This window comes from Ambystoma mexicanum, chromosome 2p, assembly GCF_040938575.1.
Source record: "Ambystoma mexicanum isolate Mex_15411 chromosome 2p, UKY_AmexF1_1, whole genome shotgun sequence".
Lineage (NCBI taxonomy): Eukaryota > Metazoa > Chordata > Amphibia > Caudata > Ambystomatidae > Ambystoma > Ambystoma mexicanum.
The window spans coordinates 1,155,208,204-1,155,230,639 of NC_090923.1; the positions used below are offsets into that span (position 1 = coordinate 1,155,208,204).

Below are 22,436 nucleotides of genomic sequence, written 5' to 3' on the forward strand. Positions count from 1 at the left end.
GTAAAGAATACATCAGCATACCCTTGATAGATCTCTGGAACTTGTACAATATTGGAAACCATGAGTGGTGCCTCTGGACACCTTGGTAGACTTATAGGAGCTGTGACTGAGGTATCCAGGTTTAAACAATGGTTCATACAGAACTCCGAGCCCAGGAATAAGGATCCGGCCGTCCAGTTAATATATGGATTGTGCCTTTGTAACCAGGGCATGCCCAGAACCAAGGGGTAATGGGCTGATTTTATAATGTCAAACACAATTCTTTCTTGATGATGATTAATGGAAAGATGGATCTCCCTTGTTTGCAGACTTATGGGTCCTGAGGAAAGAGGTCTTCCGTCAATTGCTTCCACTGGCTGTGAAAAACTTCTTGCTTCATATGGAATGTTATGACTTCTGACCCAATCTTGATCAATGAAGACTCCGATTGCTCCGCTATCCACCAAGGCCAGTATGGGGTAGACCTTGTCCTTGGATGGTGATAAAAAGGCCTGTAATATCACCAATTTGTTTTGGCCAGGAGAGTTCAAGGATGGAATTGATGTGGAGCAAACATCGCTCTCCCGAAACCTTGCTCCATTTAGGATCGGGAGCTGGCGTTTCCCGAGCGTCGGGGAGGAGCCAGAGGACACTCTTTAACTAGATGTTTATCTGAGGCACAATACATACATAAGCCTGTGTGTATCCTTCTTAACCTTTCCTGCAGGGAAATTGGTCCACGAAAGGCTCCAAGTTGCATGGGTTCAGAATCAGTGCTCGGATTCTTGGCAGATTCTGTTCTTGTAGTATTCTCTGGTGAGTTTCTTTGAATTGAGACTTTATTATTTTTCTTTTCGGCCTTTCTTTCTTGGATTCTGAAGTCTATTTGCATAGACAAGTCCAGGAGGGCCTAGAATGAACTAGGACATGCCACCCTGGCTAACTCGTCTTTAATCTCTTCATTTAGACCTCTGCGAAACAAGGTAAAACTGGCTTCCAGGGGCCAGTCCGCCTCTTTGGCTAGCTGTTTGAATCTGGTAACATAGGTCAACATGTCTTGGGATCCTTGTTGGAAGTCAAGTAACTTCTCTTGAGCACCGTGGACCAGCTCTGGTCGTTCGAACATGGTCTTGAGTTCCGCGATGAACCCTTCATAATCATCCCGGAGAGCATCCCCTGAATTGAGTAAAGGAGTGGCCCATGTAAGGGCATTACCGGAAAGATGCGATATTATGAAGCCCACCTTAGCCCTAGGAGTTGAGAAATAGTAGGGCTTGAAGGTAAAATGTACCAAACAAGAATCCAGGAATCCACGTAAGGTCTTTGTTGAACCGTCGTATTTATTAACCACTCCTCCCAATAATACGCTGTCCTTGTTCGCGGAGTCACGTGACAAGACAAGCTGTCTTAGTGCCGCATTCTCGGCTTTTAAATTCTGCATCTCTGTGGAAAGTTCTTGCATTCCGCGCATCAGGTCCTGAATAGCATTCTCCATGGTAGAATCCGTATTGACCGTTTGGCGTCTCAAACTGTCGTAAATCTCCCCCCGTCTCACCTGTGATCGGGATCTCCCTTGTTCGGCCGCAGGACTCTTCCTGTGGATGATTCGGGTCTTGAATAGGCTCGCCTGAGCCTCGTCAGGTTGCAGGACGCGTTCAGAGTTCCGGGAAGTTCGTGGTTCCAGGGTATCAAGGATAGCGATGAACAAGTAAATAGGGGGGGAAATCCAGGAACAGGATAAAAGGCAAGGAAGGAAGTAAGAGGATCAAAGGAAACCAATGTAGAGAGTAAACACACATCGGGTCACTACCGAAGATAGCGGTGAGACGCGCGGACCTGCAGGGGTGTGACCAATTTATAGTACGTGCCACAACGTGAAAGCTAGTGCGTAGCACGGAGCTTGGTACGGCCATGTTGGGAGAAACAAGGAGTACAAGCCCTTCGTGACAATGACCATGAGGTCCAGAAGGGGCAATTTCGCCGGGTCATGACAGCATGCCCCCTCAGAAGATTGGTTCCTCCAGGCTTGCCTGGGTGAATAAGATGGAATCTTCTGAGCAAACGAGGGGTCTTTAAATTAGAAACTGGTTCCCATGTTCTCTCGCTAGGGGGGTAGCCTTTCCACTCGACCAGATATTGTAGTCGACCCCTCCTATACCTGGAATCACATATCCTGGACACCTCATATTCCAACTGGTCGTCCACAACAACAGGTGTGGGTTTGAAGGGTTTTAGAGTAGAACTAACGTAGGGTTTCAACAGGGAAGTATGGATGACTGGATGTATCTTCTTCCAAGAATCAGGGAGCTTAAGTCGGAAGAAGACAGGATTGATGATCTCCTTTATAGAAAATGGACCATAATAGCGAGGAGCTAATTTGTTTGGTCGTAGATGTCGAGGTAACATTTTCGAGGCTAACCAGACTTGATCGCCAACTGAATAGGAAGGTGATGGTCTTCTCTTAGAGTCCGCATATCTTTTGGTTCGAGTCTGGGCCTGTTCTAGCTGATCCTTGGCCTCTCTTTGTAAGTCGATCAGCGTCTGAATCCAAGAGTCAAGGGTAGGTAACGGAGTAGATTCTGGAAGAACTGATGGTAAAATAGACGGGTGATAACCTTGACTGCAATAGAAAGGGCTGATCTTGAGAGCTGAATGATCTGAGTTATTGTAGGATAATTCGGCTAAAGGTATAAGGGGAGACTAATCGTCTTGAACCTTGGTGGCAAAACAACGAAGATATTGTTCCAGGGTTTGATTTACTCGTTCCGTTGCCCCATTGGTTTGTGGATGATAGCCTGAAGAAAGGGCACGTTGGATTCCTAGAACACAACAGAGATGTTTCCAGAATTGTGAAATATACTGAGGTCCCCGATCCGAAATAATCTTGGAAGGAAGGCCATGAAGACGAAAAATATGTTCCAGGAAAATTCCAGCAAGTTCTGAGGAAGATGGTAGTTTATACAATGGTGTAAAATGAGCTAGATGAGTGAACAAGCCAATGGTTACCATGATGGTTGTATATCCTTGGGAAGGTGGTAATTCAACAATGAAGTCAGTGGCAATAACTTCCCAGGGTCTGGTTGGCAATGTAGGTTGTAGAAGCAGACCCGCCGGCCTCTGATTATCGTATTTGTTCTGACTACAAATAGCACAGGTCTTGATGTATTGAACTACACTGGACTTCATCCTTGGCCACCAGAACTGTCTTTGTATAAGACGGAAGGTGTTGGTTACTCCTCGATGGCCGGAGTGAAGAGTATCATGGCATAGATTCATTACCTTCTGTTGAAGTTCTTTTGTCGGAATGACCACTGAATTGTTCTTGAATAAATATCCTTCCTTGATTGTTAGACGCCAGGGATTTTTCTTCGATATGCCCTTCCAGAGTTCAGATAATTAAGTCTGTACTCTGATTTCTTCCAGGAGATTGATCGCTTGAGCTACAAAGATTGTGGGTGTAAACATTTTAGGATAGATCTTATCCTCCAAGGGAACGTAGTCGGGACGCAGAGAAAGGGCATCGGCAATCAAGTTTTGCGATCCAGGAACATGTGAAATTTGAAATTGATATTGAGCAAAGAAGTAGGCCCATCGAGCTTGTCTACTGTTCCTGCATTCCATGGATTGTAGGACCTGAAGATTTCGATGATCAGTACGGACTTGAACTGGATATTTAGCACCCAGGAGTAGATGTCTATATTCAGTGAAGGCATGATTGTATTTGCTTAACAGATGTTGGGGTGGGCCAAGCCAGTATGGCCTTCACCTTTGAAGGGTCCATACTAATTCCTTCTGAACTAAGAACAAATTCCAGATAGTGAACTGATGCAACATGAAACAAACATTTTTCTGGTTTGGCTAAGAGTTGATTTTCACGGAGACGTTGAAGTACTGCTTTTACATGTTCTTCATGTTTCGAGGAGTCCTTGGAGAAGATCAATATGTCATCCAAGTAGACGATAACATTGAGAAATAACATGTCAAAGAACACCCTATCCATAAAACGCTGGAAGACTGCGGGAGCATTAGTCAGACCAAAGGGCATGACTAGGTATTCAAAGTGACCAAAGGGTGTTCTAAAGGCCGTTTTCCATTCGTCTCTTTCCCGGATACGGATCAAATGGTAAGCACCTCGGAGATCCAGTTTCGTGAATATCACTGCACCTCTCACAGCTTCAAGGATATCCGAGATCAGGGGTAGTGGGTATATGTCTTTCAGGGTGTATTGATTTAGGCCCCGATAGTCCAGGCAAGGTCTAAGCTCTTTGGTATCCTTTTTTGGAACGAAGAACAATGAAGCACCAGCTGGTGATTTTGAAGGTCTTATGTTGCCGTTCTCAAGATTAGTGTCTAGGTATTCCCGGAGGGCTCTCTTTTCGGGTTCTGAAAGGATAAACATCCTGCCAAAGGGAATCACTGCTGAGGGTTCAGTATCCATGGCACAGTCTTCGGGTCTATGTGGAGGTAAGGCTAGAACAATGGCAGTAAAGAATACATCAGCATACCCTTGATAGATCTCTGGAACTTGTACAATATTGGAAACCATGAGTGGTGCCTCTGGACACCTTGGTAGACTTATAGGAGCTGTGACTGAGGTATCCAGGTTTAAACAATGGTTCATACAGAACTCCGAGCCCAGGAATAAGGATCCGGCCGTCCAGTTAATATATGGATTGTGCCTTTGTAACCAGGGCATGCCCAGAACCAAGGGGTAATGGGCTGATTTTATAATGTCAAACACAATTCTTTCTTGATGATGATTAATGGAAAGATGGATCTCCCTTGTTTGCAGACTTATGGGTCCTGAGGAAAGAGGTCTTCCGTCAATTGCTTCCACTGGCTGTGAAAAACTTCTTGCTTCATATGGAATGTTATGACTTCTGACCCAATCTTGATCAATGAAGACTCCGATTGCTCCGCTATCCACCAAGGCCAGTATGGGGTAGACCTTGTCCTTGGATGGTGATAAAAAGGCCTGTAATATCACCAATTTGTTTTGGCCAGGAGAGTTCAAGGATGGAATTGATGTGGAGCAAACATCGCTCTCCCGAAACCTTGCTCCATTTAGGATCGGGAGCTGGCGTTTCCCGAGCGTCGGGGAGGAGCCAGAGGACACTCTTTAACTAGATGTTTATCTGAGGCACAATACATACATAAGCCTGTGTGTATCCTTCTTAACCTTTCCTGCAGGGAAATTGGTCCACGAAAGGCTCCAAGTTGCATGGGTTCAGAATCAGTGCTCGGATTCTTGGCAGATTCTGTTCTTGTAGTATTCTCTGGTGAGTTTCTTTGAATTGAGACTTTATTATTTTTCTTTTCGGCCTTTCTTTCTTGGATTCTGAAGTCTATTTGCATAGACAAGTCCAGGAGGGCCTAGAATGAACTAGGACATGCCACCCTGGCTAACTCGTCTTTAATCTCTTCATTTAGACCTCTGCGAAACAAGGTAAAACTGGCTTCCAGGGGCCAGTCCGCCTCTTTGGCTAGCTGTTTGAATCTGGTAACATAGGTCAACATGTCTTGGGATCCTTGTTGGAAGTCAAGTAACTTCTCTTGAGCACCGTGGACCAGCTCTGGTCGTTCGAACATGGTCTTGAGTTCCGCGATGAACCCTTCATAATCATCCAGGAGAGCATCCCCTGAATTGAGTAAAGGAGTGGCCCATGTAAGAGCATTACCGGAAAGATGCGATATTATGAAGCGCACCTTAGCCCTAGGAGTTGAGAAATAGTAGGGCTTGAAGGTAAAATGTACCAAACAAGAATCCAGGAATCCATGTAAGGTCTTTGTTGAACCGTCGTATTTATTAACCACTCCTCCCAATAATACGCTGTCCTTGTTCGCGGAGTCACGTGACAAGACAAGCTGTCTTAGTGCCGCATTCTCGGCTTTTAAATTCTGCATCTCTGTGGAAAGTTCTTGCATTCCGCACATCAGGTCCTGAATAGCATTCTCCATGGTAGAATCCGTATTGACCGTTTGGCGTCTCAAACTGTCGTAAATCTCCCCCCGTCTCACCTGTGATCGGGATCTCCCTTGTTCGGCCGCAGGACTCTTCCTGTGGATGGTTCGGGTCTTGAATAGGCTCGCCTGAGCCTCGTCAGGTTGCAGGACGCGTTCAGAGTTCCGGGAAGTTCGTGGTTCCAGGGTATCCAGGATAGCGATGAACAAGTAAATAGGGGGGGAAATCCAGGAACAGGATAAAAGGCAAGGAAGGAAGTAAGAGGATCAAAGGAAACCAATGTAGAGAGTAAACACACATCGGGTCACTACCGAAGATAGCGGTGAGACGCGCGGACCTGCAGGGGTGTGACCAATTTATAGTACGTGCCACAACGTGAAAGCTAGTGCGTATCACGGAGCTTGGTACGGCCATGTTGGGAGGAACAAGGAGTACAAGCCCTTCGTGACAATGACCATGAGGTCCAGAAGGGACAATTTCGCCGGGTCATGACATATGGGGCCTTCTGAATTGGTGTTCTCGTTTCAAAATTTGCTAAAGGGTCTGGTGTCAACAAGTAGATTTACTAAGGGTGTGATCGCATTGAACCACTCACACAAATTTGACCTTAGGGTGCAATATGAAAAAAGAGAACTGAGAGGTAAGATATGTGTTCTTAAGAAGCAGCCACAGGCTAACACCTGTACGATTAAAAAATGGAGGCAAGCATACACTAACTGGGTAAAAAGCTATCAGTATATAATCCATCAGAAGGATGCTGAGTCAATGCTCCATACTCTTCAAACTAATGATGGCTCACGTTTCTGGTCTTTATTAAAATCAATAGACCAACGGAGTGCTATGCAAGCCCTACCGATAGGTGCTAGTGTGTGAGAAGAACATTTCAGGTCCCTTTACCATATCTCTAAGCACTGTGATGAGGATGTGTTAACTATTGGGATTCATAGCGAGTCTTCTTTTTGGCACTGTCTTGAAATTAATTTATTAGACATCCGGTGTGCAACATTAAAAGCAAAAATGTTGAATGCCACTGGACCAGATGGCCTTTCAAATATGGTGTTTAAATCATACCCATCGCTTTGGGCAGAGGTTCTGCTTGAACTGTATGATAATATCTTGAGCCATTGCCTTTTCCGAGTTTGTGGAAGGACGCAACAGTGGTGGTCATTTTATAAATCAGGAGATTGGTTGAATCCATTTAATTACCGTCCTATGTCGCTCCTGGATGCGTCCTATACAGTTTTCTCGACATTCATCCTGCGCACACTTAATATCTGGACTAAAGAAGCAAAATGTTTAGACTACAATCAATCTGGGTTTGAAAAGGGCTCTAACACCTCTCTGAATTGCTGCGTTCTTCGCCTTTTCATCAACCAGGCCAGAGGGACAAAATGACATCTTTATTTTGCCTTCTTGGACATACGTAAGGCGTTTGATTGTCTCATCAGAGTTAAACTTTGGGAAATCTTGCAATCACAGGGCTGCTCTCCCTTTTTGTTGGCCATGCTACATGAACTCCATTTGGATACAAGACTTCAGATTAAGTTGGACCAGCAGGGTAACTAATCCAACAGGGTCCTTAGCAAGCGAGGTTTGCGCCAAGGCTGCGTGCTGGCCCCTTCTCTTTTTAATGCCTATATTTCTAAAATGGGGGATAGCTTAAAGAATATGGGAGTGAACCTTCCCAAATTGGGAAAACACAAGTGCGATTATCTCCTCTACGCAGGTGATTTGTTGTTAATGGATTACACCCACATTGTATTTCAATGCTCTTTGGAGGCTCTTAACCTCTCTTTTGGAGGCTTAGATCTTGAAGTTAACATCCCTAAGTCTAAAATCCTGGTGACGAATCCCTTGAAAAACAACTTGAGGAGGGAATCTTTCAATTGGTTACTGTCTAAGCAGAAATTGGACGTTGTGCAGCATTTTAACTATCTCGGTGTTAGATTTGGTAATGGGGAATCTCAACAAGATCGTTTTAGCCCATAACAAAGCTATTTCCCTAAGTGCTGCAGCCCAACTGCGATTACTTGACAAACTCTATGGTAGTTTCTCATTGTCTCCTGTGATGACCATGTATAACCAGAGGATAATACCTAGGTTAGTACATGGCGCAGAGACAATGGAGGAAGGCTGGGACTGGGCAACATCTGAATCAAGGATGCAGAAGAGAGTTCTGGGTCTCCATTTGAGTACACCACTAGCGGTGATTCGCCATGAACTGGGTCTAATTTCTATAGAGGCTCAAATTGATTGGCGACACCTTCAGCTATTAAAAGCGATTTTGCAGCCTCCAAATATCACTCTTTTTGTTATCCTTAATGACCTTTGGGGTAATGACACCTGTAAAGAGTTAATTTATTGGGTGAAACCGTGCCTTAACATACTGACCAAAATTGGGTTCATCGAGGCAGAGTTACTATGCAATCCATAGAGGGTTAAAAACAACTCCTACAAAATGATTGGATAGAAAACAGAAGTCTGCTGACAAAGGGTATGATCATTTTTATAGAGCTGCAAAATCCTTCAAGACTCTACAACTGTATCTGCAAAAAAACATTTAAAAAACCTGCAGGACTGTGCTGTTGAGAGTTACACTGAATTTTTATCCGACTAATGATGTTATGGGGGCAAGAGCCAGACTTGCTAGAAAGGAGCGAGTATGTTGATTTTGTCATTCGGATATAGAGATAGTAAAACATCTAATGATCTCATGTAATGCACTGATGGTAACCCGTGCTGAAGTATTCAGTAGCTATATGGCAAAATTCAGAATCTGGTCTTGGGAGTATATGTGGCACTGTTTGCTAATAAATCCAGGGGATATGCTGTCTGTAGCTTTAATGAGATATGTTAAGATGCTATGTATTAATAACCCTGCTTTCCTCAGCTTAGCACCCAGTGCATTTAGGATGTATTATACGATTCGTTCTGGTTTCAAATAGGTCATGACCCTCTGCACTTGTCACTTGCACTTTTTAAAAAACTTGCTGCTCTGTTTTCTTATTATTTAAACTTGACAGATGAAAAGAAAATGTAATGAATAAGTACCTAGCACTTTTTTTCACTTTATGAAGGGGTTCAAGATTGCACTATTCATGACGATTGTTACTATCATGTATTGCACATTTTATGCTAAATGCTGCTGTATCTGTGATGTGTAAGGATATTTGTATAAGGACGTTTTAGAATTTGGTATTCACTGGTTTGTTTTTATTATGTTTTTAGCATGTATCTTGGAATGAAATTGGACTTACTTTTTATATTTGTACGGATAAATATGGAAATGTTTTTTTAATGTTTGCATAAGGTTTTTGTCAATGAAACCTGCTAATAATAATTTGGCATTAATATAGCGCTACGAACCCTAAGGCATCTGAGCGCTGCTTATTATTACCCCTGCTGTGTTGTGTTCATTAATCGACCTCGGAAGGGTGAAAGACTGAGTTTGGCCCTGCCGGGATTCATTCCTGCGTCGGCAAGCTCTGCATAGATGTCAAAGCAAGCGCTCTACTCGCTGTGCTATCTGACCAGCTAAAAGACAAAAAGAAATGTATATCTAATGCATATCCAACTGTGAAAGGTTTATTATAAACTATGACACAATACCTAAATACAAAATTATACATTCCTCTGGCTCTGACTTAATTTGAGCTCCCTGTCCTCCAATGTCAGCACTGGAGAATACTCCTTTTCAATTTTGTATCTTCAAATTTCCCTGCAAGGACACTCACATAGTGTGCAATTACTCTTTAAGGTGAAAACACTTAAAGATAGCTGTACAAAACAACGGCTACCTATGCAATGTAGGTTGAGGCATCTGTAGAGTCTTCCGCCGCAGCCGAAAATCTTGAGCCTGACAAGGACAGCATCGGTTTCGAAAGTGAAACTGAGGAGCCTACCAATAGGGAAGCTTCGACTTCCCATCAGCCTGCCACCAGCTCTGAAGGGCAGTTATCAGGCCTAGCTGTGGAGACTACTCCTGGCACCAAAAAGGCTGCCCACATAAAGCAGAAACATGGTTCACATGATGGGCATACAAAATCAGCAGTTGAGGCTTTGACGCAGAGTAAATCAAAACACGACGAAGCACACAAAACAACACTGTCCATTTTGGCAGCGATGCCGAAACGCAAAACGGAACAAAAACTCTCAGCCCCGAGTGGTTCCCAGGTTCAAAACCGTTCAGAGGCCTCGAAACATACCTCTTCAACGCTGATTAAGGATAGATCAGAAAAAACATGCAACATAAGGAGTCAGGGCTTACTCAGAGTGAGAGGATCCTTATCAGATGCTCTTAAGAAAAAGAGTTTGCCTCAACATTCTGAATCAGAAGAGGAGGAAATCATTTTTCCAACTGAATCCTCCTCATGTGTATGGGCCAAGGAAACTATGTTTAAAATGTCCACATTCATGGAGTTTCTCCAGCATGGGGTCTGGCATGGATTCACATGCTCATGAATATTCCCTGTCGTCAGGCTGGGAATCCTCGGTATAGAAAAAAAATCAGTATCAGTTTCGTTTCTGATCTGTCTTTCTTAGCAGTAACCAATCACTGGTCTCTGGGTCATACTGCCCCCAGCCAATGACTGCCCTCTCCCTAAGCCCCGCCTCTGGCAGCCATCCTCAGATTTTTACCGCACGTTCAAGTGTTGGGAGTCCTCGTGCTGTAGCTCTTGAGCTTTTGCTGCGTTTTCGCGCTTTTTCAGGAGATTTTTTTCATTTTTCGGTTAAATAGAGCCTCAAGCTCCACCGTTTCTACATCCGATCAACGGGGATCCGTTTCAGAGTTTTCTACGCCCCTCAAGGGTGAAGATTTCATCGAGTTACGCTTTTGGAGGATTCCAGAAGTTCCAAGGCCTACCCCGGATATGGCCCAGGAGAAAGGGAGCTCGACGCCCGGGAAGCTGTTCAGGACCTGCCCTGGATGCCAGCTTCAGAATGTTTTCAATGAGGACGAGCATTCATTATGCCTCTACTGTCTCCATGAGGACAAGACGCACAAGGAGAAGGACTGTGCATTTTGCGGGAACAAGGTCGGAGCGGACCATGAAGGATCGCCACCTCCGTCTCGCCAACTGGCTGGAAGGGAAGAGCCCGTCAGGCGAGAAGAAGAAAAAGAAGTCTGAGCGGTCTTCTAAGTCCTGTGAGGGTGCCCCGACGACGGGGGCCCAACAAAAGGCTAAGCACCGCAAGTCCGCGGGCACCGGGAGCGCCGAACGGTCGGGCTCCTTGGCTGCCAGGCAGGGCGCATCCTCCCCGGCGCCATCAACCACGAGCCAACGCTCTGGTTCGGGTAAGAGGAAGTCCGAGAACGCGGCAAAGCTTCTGGAGAGGCCCCGATCGATCTCGAAGATTCCGGCAGAGGGGGAGCGAGGCTCGGACCCTCCCTCCAAGGTGAAGGCCCCAGGCGTCCAGAGGGTGACGATGGCCTTAATTTACCCTGCTAGGACCTCGATTGAGGATGTCGCAGCGGCCCTGGCTCAGCCTGTGGAGGCTACACCAGTGGAGGCGCCCTCAGGACCCAGAGACTCCCTGCCACCGCGGAGGGAGTCGTATTTCAGGCCCATTGAGAAGACCCCCACGAAGTCCTCGTTGGAAAAGGTGGGGGAGGGGCTGGTGGCCATCGTGGATACGGACACGACCTCTGAAGAAGAGCTCATCGAAGTCGTGGAAGTGTCCACTGCATAAGAGAAGGAGGACGCATCCTACGCCACCTCTCCCACCTCTGCGGCCTGCTCTGCCTTCCCCCCGGTCTACTACCCACGGGGATGATACAGGCACGGACACGGCTATGACAGGTACAGATGACGACGGAGGTGACGACGGGACGTGTCCCCCGTCGCCCCCTGCTCGGGCTTCCCCGCCCGACGCGATTGGATCCTTTCATGCCATGATTTCCAGGGCATCCGAGCTTTTCCAGCTCTGCCCGGAAGAAAAGAAGAAAGAAGGGTTCCTATACCAACGGCGCGAGACTAAAAGGAAGACGGTCCTCGCCGTACCGCTTCTTGATGACATCTGGGATGAGGGGCTCGCCCTCCTCAAGAACCCTGCCATGGCGCCAGCAAAGAGGGACCGGTACGAGAAGAAGTACCGGGTCCCCGACGCTGCCCCCTTGTGCCTTCGGGCACAACCTACCCCAGATTCGGTCGTCTCGGCAGCAGCAAAGAAGAAAGCTGGGGGGTCATCGGCCTCGACATCAACTTCCCCGCCGGACGGCGAGGGCAGGAAGTTGGACACAATGGGACGACGGATCATCTCATCCGCAGCGACGACTATCAAGGCGGCCAACGCCCTGGCTATCGTAGCCCGCTACGACAGGGAGTTGTGGTTCAAAATCGCCCCTCTTTTAGACTTCCTCCCGGACGCCAAGAGGGCTGAGGCCCTTGAAATCCTACAGGAGGGGGAGATTGCTTCGGACCACGCCATCACTGTGGCAACGGACATCGCCGACACCGGTTTCCGTCAGTTGGGCAACAGCGTTTGCTTGAGACGACGAGGATGGCTCAAGGCCACGGATTTCCGCCAGGACGTACAAACCAAGGTTTTGGACATGCCCTTCGACGGGAACGACCTGTTTGGGAAGGCGGTTGATGAGTCCCTTCAGGCCATCAAGACAGACACAGAGACTGCCTGGGCACTGGGAGTGCTCCAACAACGACGGCCGTCCTTTCGGAGCTCCGGAGGCAGACAAGGTGCCTCCAAGGGATCCGGCAGTGGTTCCTCCACTTACCGCCAAGCGGCAAGATCTTCGTCCCAGGAAGCCTACAGGGGACGCGGCAAGTCAGGTGGTGCCCGTCATCGTCGACAAGGAGGTCAAGGAGGCAAGGCGGCCTCCAAACAAGATTGAACCGACCGTGGGGTCGGGCCCCTGCCGAAGCACCCCGGTGGGAGGCCGGCTGGCGAGGTTCGTCAGCGTGTGGGAGTCCATCTCCACCGACCGTTGGGTGCTGGACGCCCTGGCCCAAGGGCACGCCCTCGAGTTTCAGAAGAAGTGCCCTCGCGTTCCACCCGTGGCCAGGAAGGAAAATCACATCCCTCAACTACTGTTGGAAGTAAGGGCGATGCTCAAGAAGGGTGCCATCGAGCTCGTCCCAAAGAGGCTTTGGGGCTCCGGAGTTTACTCAAGGTACTTCCTCGTAAAAAAGAAGACAGGAGGATGGCGCCCCATCCTGGACCTACGACGACTGAACAAGTACATCAAGGCACAGAAGTTCCGTATGGTCACCCTCCAGCATGTGCTGGGACAGCTGGAGGAGGGCGATTTCCTGTTGTCGTTGTACTTGGAGGATGCGTACTTCCACATCCCCATTCTAAAAAGACACCGAAAGTTCCTCAGGTTCGTGGCCCAAGGGCAGCACTACCAGTTCAAGGCCCTCCCGTTCGGATTGAAGTCGGCACCCAGGGTGTTCACCAAGTGCCTCGCACCGGTGGCGGCGCGGCTGCGCCTACAGGGGATCCATGTCTACCCCTACATGGACGACTGGCTCATCCGGGCAAGGACAAGGGTGCTCGCCGTGGAGCACACTGCGAAGACCGTCCAGCTGCTCACAGACCTGGGATTCTCCATCAACTTTCCAAAATCCCACCTGGTTCCGTCGCAAGTCGCCCTGTTTCTGGGAGCCAAGCTCGACACAGTGGCGCGTCTGGCCTCGCCGTCGGAGGAAAGGACCAGGACCATTCTGGGCAAGGTGCAGCGTCTGCTGGCCACGGACATGGCCAGGGTAAGATCTATCAAGTCCCTCTTCGGGATGATGTCCTCCTGCATTTATCTGGTGCTCCTTTGCAGGCTTGGGATGAGACCCTTACAGGAGTTCCTCGACGCCCGCTGGATCCAGTCGACGGGCAGCTTCGAGGACAGGATCCCTCTCAACGAGACGTTCCGTCAGGCGATCCGGTGGTGGAGTACCCGCGCCCATCTGTCGGCGGGCACGGACTTTCAGACCCCAGCTCACCAGGTGACGGTGACGACGGACGCCTCCCTGGAAGGTTGGGGACCACACTCCGGAGAGCCTTTGGCTCCCGGAGGAGAAGTCTCTCCACATCAACATCTTGGAGCTCCGTGCAGTGTTCTGGGCCCTCAGGTCCTTTCTTCCGTCCCTCAAGGGCAAGGTGGTGAGGATCTTCACCGACAACAGCACCACGATGTTCTACATCCGGAAGCAGGGTGGAACCAGGTCCCCGGCCCTATCCAAGGAAGCCAGGATCTGTGGCATAGGGCCGTCGCCCAAGGGATGTTTCTGGTGCCTCTTGATCTGGCAGGAATAAAAAACACGATTGCCGACTCACTCAGCAGGGAGCTGCGCTCGTGCCACGAGTGGGAACTATGCCAGGATCAAGTGGATCGACTCTTCTGGCGAAGGGGCGAACCCCAAATCGATCTCTTCGCGACGGCAACGAATTCCAAGTGCCGGAGATTCACCAGCAGGTTCCCCCAGCCGGGGAGCATGGGCGATGCTTTCTCGTTCCCCTGGGACAGCCTATTTCTTTATGCGTTCCCTCTGCTGCCGTTGCTGCTCCGGCTCATCAACCAGCTCAAGAGGTCCCGGTGCAGGATGATCCTCGTCGCACCGGCATGGCCGAGGCAGATCTGGTTCCCGGACCTTCTGGACTTGTCAACGTCCCCACCAGTCAAGCTGCCGACGGACGCAGACCTTCTCTCCAGAGAAGGAGGTGCAATTCTTGACCACAACCCGTAGTCGCTGAACTTGCAGGCCTGGCTCCTGCAGCACTAGAGTTTGGAGGGTACGACATCCCGGCCGACTGCAGAGTGGTTCTTGCAAAGGCCAGGGCGTCCTCAACTCTCAAGTGCTACGGACATAAATGGAAGAGGTTCTCTGTCTGGTGCCGTGCACAGAAGATTAACCCTTTGCGGATTACGGCCCCTCAAGTACTGCCGTACCTACTGTCACTGGCCAAAGCTGGACTGGCTCACGCCTCCATCAAAATACATCTGGCTGCAATCTCCCGATATACCAGGACGACGGGACGGGCGTCCTTGTGGTCTCATTGCCTGGTGAAAGAATTCATGAAGCGACTATTCCAATCATTCCCGCCGGTGAAGGCTCCTGCCCCGGCGTGGGAGCTTAATGTGGTGCTGACCAAGCTCATGGGGGCCCCATTCGAGCCTATGCATTTGGCGCCTTTGAAGTTCCTGTCGTGGAAGACAGCTTTCCTCGTGGCCATCACCTCCGCACGACGAGTGGGAGAGATCCAGGCCCTATCTTGCAAGCCTCCATACTTGACTTTTCATGACACGAGGGTGGTGCTGAGGACACACCCATCCTTTATACCCAAGGTGCCGTCGGACTTCCACCTCAACGAGCCCTTGGTGTTGCCAGTTTTCTTCCCGTCGCCTTCGTCGCCGGCTGAGAGGACTTTGCACTCGCTGGATGTAGCTAGAGCGCTGAAGTTCTACGTGGACCGCACAAAGAATTTTCACAAGACGTCACAACTGTTTGTGAACTTTGGGACTGTGAATCAAGGGAAGGGTCTCTCGAAGACTCACATTTCCAGATGGCTCTCCGGCTGCATCATGCACTGTCACCGGTTGGCAAACCGACAGCTGCCCGGCCGTCCGAGAGCCCATTCGACCACAGCGATCGCTGCTACCACGGCGTTCCTGTCTGGTGTGCCCCTGCTGGACATCTGTAGGGCTGCGACGTGGAGGTCGACGCACACCTTCATAAGATTCTACTGCGTCGATTGGGACTCCAGGGAGGAGTCCAGGGTCGGCCAAGCAGTGCTGCGCAACCTGTTCGCCTAAGGTGAGCCTGGTGAGGAGGTAAGAGTTGCTTAATGTTGAGTTGTTGTATTGCTTAATGTTGAGCCTGTTGCCACCTCCCGTGGTTGTGCATGTGTGTACTGCTATGTATTCTCTTATTCATGAGCATGTGAATCCATGCCAGACCCCATGCTGGAGAAGGAACAAGTTACTTACCTGTAACTGTTGTTCTTCAGCATGGGTCTGGCATGGATTCACATGCGAACCCTCCCGCCTACCCCTCTGTGGCTCTTCACTTGGTCATACTGCCACTTTACGTGCTACCAAATCTGAGGATGGCTGCCGGAGGCGGGGCTTAGGGAGAGGGCAGTCATTGGCTGGGGGCAGTATGACCCAGAGACCAGTGATTGGTTACTACTAAGAAAGACAGATCAGAAACGAAACTGACACTGATTTTCTTTCTATATCGAGGATTCCCGGCCTGACGACGGGGAATATTCATGAGCATGTGAATCCATGCCAGACCCATGCTGGAGAACAACAGTTACAGGTAAGTAACTTGTTCCTTCTGGAAACACATCCTGTCAAAAGATAAAACATTCTTCGTGAGGATAGTGTCCCACTTAAGAAAAACTAAGACACACAGCATACCTGTAGCGTAGGAACTCAGTGATTTAGAAGACTACACAGATGAGGAAGAATGCACCTCAAAAGGTGATCAGGATATTGAACCTGAGTACCATTTTATGCCTTATTCTGATATTATTGATTCCCTGATTTCTTCATCCCCATTAGACCATCAGGGGCTTTGACCTTTGAAAAAGGCTGAAGACTTATTTAAAAATAGGGCCACATTTTATTTAATCTGAGGAGGATGCAGATTTCATAGAGGACATCTTGAAAAAAAAAACAAATGGGTCAGTACATTTCCCTATTACTGTCAGTTAAAAGCCCAGCTTTCACAAAATCACTCAATCAATGCATTGCGAAAAGGTTGAAGCCTGCACAGAGGGAGACCTGTTGTTTATAAAGGGTCATCTAATGACAGACTCACTGGTGGTAACTCCAATGTGCAAAGGTGCTGGGACACCATTAGCATCTACTGAGTTGGCACCTGAAAAGGAGAGCAAAAAGATGTATGCTCTAGGGAAAAAGGTGGCTATATCCACTGGCCATGAAGCGTGCAGCACTAATTCAGGAGTGCTCATGGCCTGGTATAATAGAGCCCAATGGGACCAGATGGACGACCCCGTCAAAGAAGTCCAAGAGCCACTTATATTCCAAATGTTAACATTTTTTCAAATGCGATTATTAATATTCCCTGCATTCCGCAAAGACTGCAAGCAGTCTTATTGCAGAGGGATCCGTTATTAAAAAACACTCCTGGCTGCGAGGATCGGGGTTCAGACATGAGACAAAAGCCACACTTCCTGGCATGTCAGTGGAGTAGAATCTACTGTTTGGGAAAGCAGTGAATGAAGCTTTAGAGAAAGTGAAAAAAGAACATGGGAAAATCAAGTCTTTATGGCACATTTCAGGTAAACCTTATGATCAGAGAGGATTTGCCGCAAATAGACGCACTTTTAATTCTTAAAGGTATCCCAGGGCAACATCGCAATCCACATATACAGTTGCTCCAGGCAATTTGTTTACCAACCAGTGGTCACAGAATCTAAATCCATCAGGGTTCCAAAGACAATATAGGTATAAGCCTTGGTAGAGGGCAAATCCCAAGGGGGGCAGCTTCTGCTACAAAGCAATGATGCCCTTATACACGTTCCCTCCCATGTACCCGGGTAGGGGGCCGAATAACAACATACATCCACACATGGGAGGATATATCAGCAGACAAGTGGATTCTCTACACCGTAACATAGGGGTATTGCATTGAGTTAATATCCAAATCATGCAATCTACCATCATCTGTTTCTACAGGCGGAAATTCAGGCACTTCTTGACAAGGGAGCAATAGAACAAGTCTCTCAATTACATGTAAACAAGGGCATGTATTCACTGTCCTTCCTTGTTCCAAAGAAAGACGAAACAAAAGGACCAGTGCTAGAGTTAAGACCAGCAAAGAAATATGTAAAGCTACAAATGTTCAGAATGACAATATTACAAGAAGCCATTCCGCTGCTTCTAAATGGCAATTATCTGGCAACTCTGGATATGAAAGTTGCATACTTTCATATTTCAATGTTTCCAGGACATCGAAAGTATCTGCAATTCAAATGAAATCAGGTTCATTACCAATTCAAGGTACTCCCTATTGGATTTGCCTCACCACCTGATGTATTCCCAAAAGTGCTAGCGGTGATTGTAGCAAACATTCACAGGGAAGTCATTCCAGTGCGCCCCTATCTGTACAACTGGTTAATAGCAGGTGAAAGTCCACAATTATCTCGCATGCATACACAGGCCATAGTTGATCTATTGAACAGACTAGGGTTTTCTATCAACTATAAACATTCCAGTCTAATCCCAAGACTGAAAAGGCCATTTCTAGAGGCCATTATCGATACACAGGTAGCACTAGTGTAACCCCTAGAGCAAGAGGTTACAAAATCTACTAAGCCAAATCCCCTGTTACATAGCCAGCCTACAGATAATATTCAAAAGGCTCATGTGCCTGCTCGGCATAATAGCATCTTGCATCTTCATTGTGCCACATGCCAGACTAAACATGCGTTTCGCACACACTGGTCTTGGCACTAAGACGGTGGACAAAAGAAAACATGTTGGAAAAAAAACCTTTTGATATGTTATTGTGCCGCTTATTACAACTGACACATAATTAACAGGCTGGGTGTGCTCTTTGCCTATACCTCACAGCTCAGCGAACCTGTTCATTTCTGCTAAACAAAAGCACATAAACACACTGGAACATCTAGCGATCAAAATTACACTGCACGCTTTCTAGGGTCAGCTAAAGGGGACAAACGTTCTCATTGTAACTGACAGTACTACAGCAATGTTTTACATCAACAAACAAGGTGGAACACACTCCCCAAAGTTGTCCACACTTGCTTAAGGCATTTGGAGATGGTATTTTCAAAGGGCAATAAACCTTCAAGCTCAATTTCGATTGAGGGGAACACAACTGTCTAGCAGACAGTTTGAGCAGAACACAAGCACAAGAGCATGTGTGGGAGTGGACACAAGCATACTCAAACATCTGTATGCACAATGCAGTCAACCAATGATAGACCTTTTCGAAACAGCAGAAAGCCCACAATTCCCAAGGGAACCCCTGAGGAATGCAGCATAGATCAATTAGTCAGGGATATTTGCTCATACTCCCCCCCTCCCCCGCCCCAACACCCATTTTACGGAGGGTGGCCCACAAAATGCTCCAGGAACACATGACATTGATTCTCATGGCAGAAATGTGGGAATGGCAGACATGGTACTCCCATCTTCTGCAAATGTCTGTGTGTTTGCTGATAGAAATGACACCCTATTCACACAGTGACAGGGGCAGGTCTTGCACCCTCATCCTCATACATCCAACTTAACAGCTTGGCTCCTGAGGTCATGGATTTTGGTCACCTCAATTTAACTGAAAGGTGCATGGAAATCAGAAAGGAGGCACACAAACCCAACACTAGACGCTGCTACTTTAATAAGTGGAAAAGGTGTGTCATATGGTGTAAAAAAAATCAAACTTTAACCATATTAATTGCTCACCATCACACATAGTACCTCCTACATTTACTGTACTCAGGTCTAGTAGTTGATTCAGAGTAAAGTCTCCTGGTGGAGAATTCCAGTCATTAAAACCTTCATGGAAGGAGTTAAATGTTTACATCCACCTGTAGCTACTCGCCACTGCGTTGGGATCTTAACGTTGTGCTAAGCAAACTCATGGGTCCACCATTTGCACTAATGCATGAAGCTTCCTTAAAAGACCTCACTTACAAATTGGCTTTCCTTGTAGTCATTACATCAATTTGCAGAATTAGTTAGCTTCAAGATTCATCCGTGTTTGAGCCATTTGTCAAAATTCATAAGAGCAAGGTTGTCTTAAGAATTCACCCACGTTTCTCTCTAAAACACATATTAAAATCTCATGTTAGTCTTTCAATTGAATTGGCTGCTTTCTTCACAAATTCACAGAATATGGGAGAACGAGCACTGAATACATTTGATGTATGCTAGAGCAGTCATGTACTACCTTAACAAGACAAAACTATTGAGGAAAACTGACCAGTTCTTTGTGTCTTTGGCAGACAGAAGAGAAGGTGACCCTGTCTCTAAGGTGACTATAGCCAGTTGGATTGTAAAATGCATTCAACAGTGTTACAGACTCTCAAGCATAGTATTCCTTTCACTGCAGAGCACATTCCACACGTAGTACAGGAACTACGCTTGCCTTTATTGCTAATGTGCCACTTGAATATATTTGTTAGGCAGCAGCATGGAGTTCTGTGCATACTTTTACACAGCACAATTGTGTTGACACTCAGGCAAGAAATGATTCCCAACGGGGTGAAACAGTGTTAAAACATTTGTTTGTTAACATTTTCTTGTTGCTGTGCCTTCAGCTCACCCGCCACCTTCTTCAGGTACTGCTTGTAATTCTAAGCATGTACAGCATGTGATTCTAAGCAGATATACATACCTCATAAGACAAACATTACTGCACACACAGTCTACTACAAACATCTTCATGCAAACTCACGGATGAAAAATAATCTTAGGACATCAACACGTTAAGGATCATGGGTTCTTTACAGGCAACAGTAGCGATAGTATTACAGGAGTGCCCTGTTGATAGCCTTTTTTTGACTTAGAAAACAAATAATGTAATACTCTGCACCAAACGCTAGATGTCAGCCTATGCAAAGCATGTGAATCTAAGCAGATACATGCAACAGAAAGACGACTACTGGTAGGTAATATTGATATATATATATATATATATATATATATATACATAAACACACACGTAGTGAAAAAGACTACAGTTAAGAGAAAGTTAAGGAAGGTGATCTGATTTATCCCATGAAAACCCTCAAAATTCAGCGGTGTGGAAAGTGATGAGCATCTTAACTCAGTGTCCCCTTTGTTGTTGTCCCACATGATGTCATTTTGTATCACATTTTTAAAAATATTAAAAACTTAGTTTGCAGCCTCATAGTCCACTGGCCATACCCTTCGACTATGGCAAATTTTGCACTAATTATTCCAAAACTCCCATATCCCCTTGCCTAGTAGATGTGAACCCATCTCTGTGTAGGTTTAAAAGACTATTGCCAAGTACCATTGGCTCATAGGCTATTGATTCTACCCCTTTTTCCACATCTTTCTATTTCCGCAATCATTTCTTGTGCTAACTTTACTACTGTCCTCTATTCCTGCGAACGTCATTCCTGGTCATAATTCCTGCTGTACTTTCTGCTGTAACATATTTTTTGCCAAATCCAGTGGTAAATGTAAAATGCTCAAAGTCTTCCCTATCCTCACTGGTACTCACCATGTGCCCCTCTGCACCTTCCTTGGTATACCTCTCTCCTCTCTTGTGTTTTCCCTCTTTGGCCCTCTCCCAATACCCCCCTTCACTCTCTGGTTCATGTGACGCATTTTCTTTTCCAACCTCGTTCTACGACATTACCCCAGTGATCTTGTGAGATTCCTGCAGGATTCCCTGATGAGCCAGAAATGTTCTCCCCAAACTCCCCCACTTGCGATGTGGACCTCTTTCCTCCTCCCCACCATTAACCTGATATGAATGCACCCCTTTTGCTCCTCCAGCTATCCGTTTGAACACTTTTCATTTTCGGCTTCCCTTGCTATTACCACGTGAATCATTTGGGATCGTGTAATTTTAAAAACTACAGGATAGATTTAACTCAAACCAGCAAAAGGCATATCTGTGACATTTTGTGCCCAAATTGGTTTTATTTGGTGCAAATCCATTCAGCTGTTTTCACGCTACATGTACTCAATAGAAGCACTTTTTCTCTATAGGAAAATGAACGGGACTAGGCCAAAAAAAAGTGTTTTATTTATTTTTATTTTTAAAAATCCACACATTTTCCCCAAAATTTCCAGTTAGTAGGGGGCGAGGATACGATTTTGTTGTGGAGAAATCCGTCTGGTGTGTCAAATGTTTTTACCATTAGCAATTTTGGAAATGTTTTGAGCAAAATGTAAACTTTTAAAATGAGGTTGATGTAACAGCAGAATACCAGCATTATGAATGTAAACATAAGTGTACTACCTCACATGCCACTATGGTGATAACTATGAAAGTAAACTAATGCGTCGTGTCTCACACATACACTGTGGAGGTAATCACAGGTGTCTGAGGTGACAATATGAAGGTAATCCAATGTGCAGTGTCTCGCTCAGCTCTATACAGGTAACCCATGGGATGGCACATGGCAATGCGCTGTGAAGGTAACCACATATGTGGGGTTTTACATTATACCAGGGATGCAACCCTAGGTGTGTCATCGAACACTGTCTTAAGTAACCCCTGGTATGATGTCCCACACAACATTATGAGGGAAACCGCAGGGGTGGTGTTTAATATTTCTGCATGCTTGTTTTTCAGCACTATGAACAGTCAAAGCCCTTTAACTACGCCATGGATATCCTCAACATGGTGTTCACCGGCCTGTTCACTGTGGAGATGGTCCTGAAAATCATAGCCTTCAAACCGAAGGTAAGCTCACACACCATGTAGAGTGATCTAGGTGTCCCAGTCACGTGATAGGCGTGGGGTAGGGCATGCCCAAATGGAGGGAACAGGTGTAGTTATGCATT

General features: G+C 46.8%; 1 protein-coding gene across 4 annotated transcripts in view; it reads left to right on the forward strand.

Moving 5' to 3' along the window:
* The window catches only part of CACNA1F (calcium voltage-gated channel subunit alpha1 F), a 1,137,291-nt gene that overhangs the window by 815,736 nt on the left and 299,119 nt on the right, over positions 1 to 22,436 (forward strand). For all 4 annotated transcript variants that reach the window (XM_069645269.1, XM_069645268.1, XM_069645267.1 and 1 more), the window contains one exon: positions 22,225 to 22,335. In XM_069645269.1, coding sequence (XP_069501370.1) covers positions 22,225 to 22,335 — 111 coding nt within the window. The remainder of the gene's footprint in view (positions 1 to 22,224; positions 22,336 to 22,436) is intronic.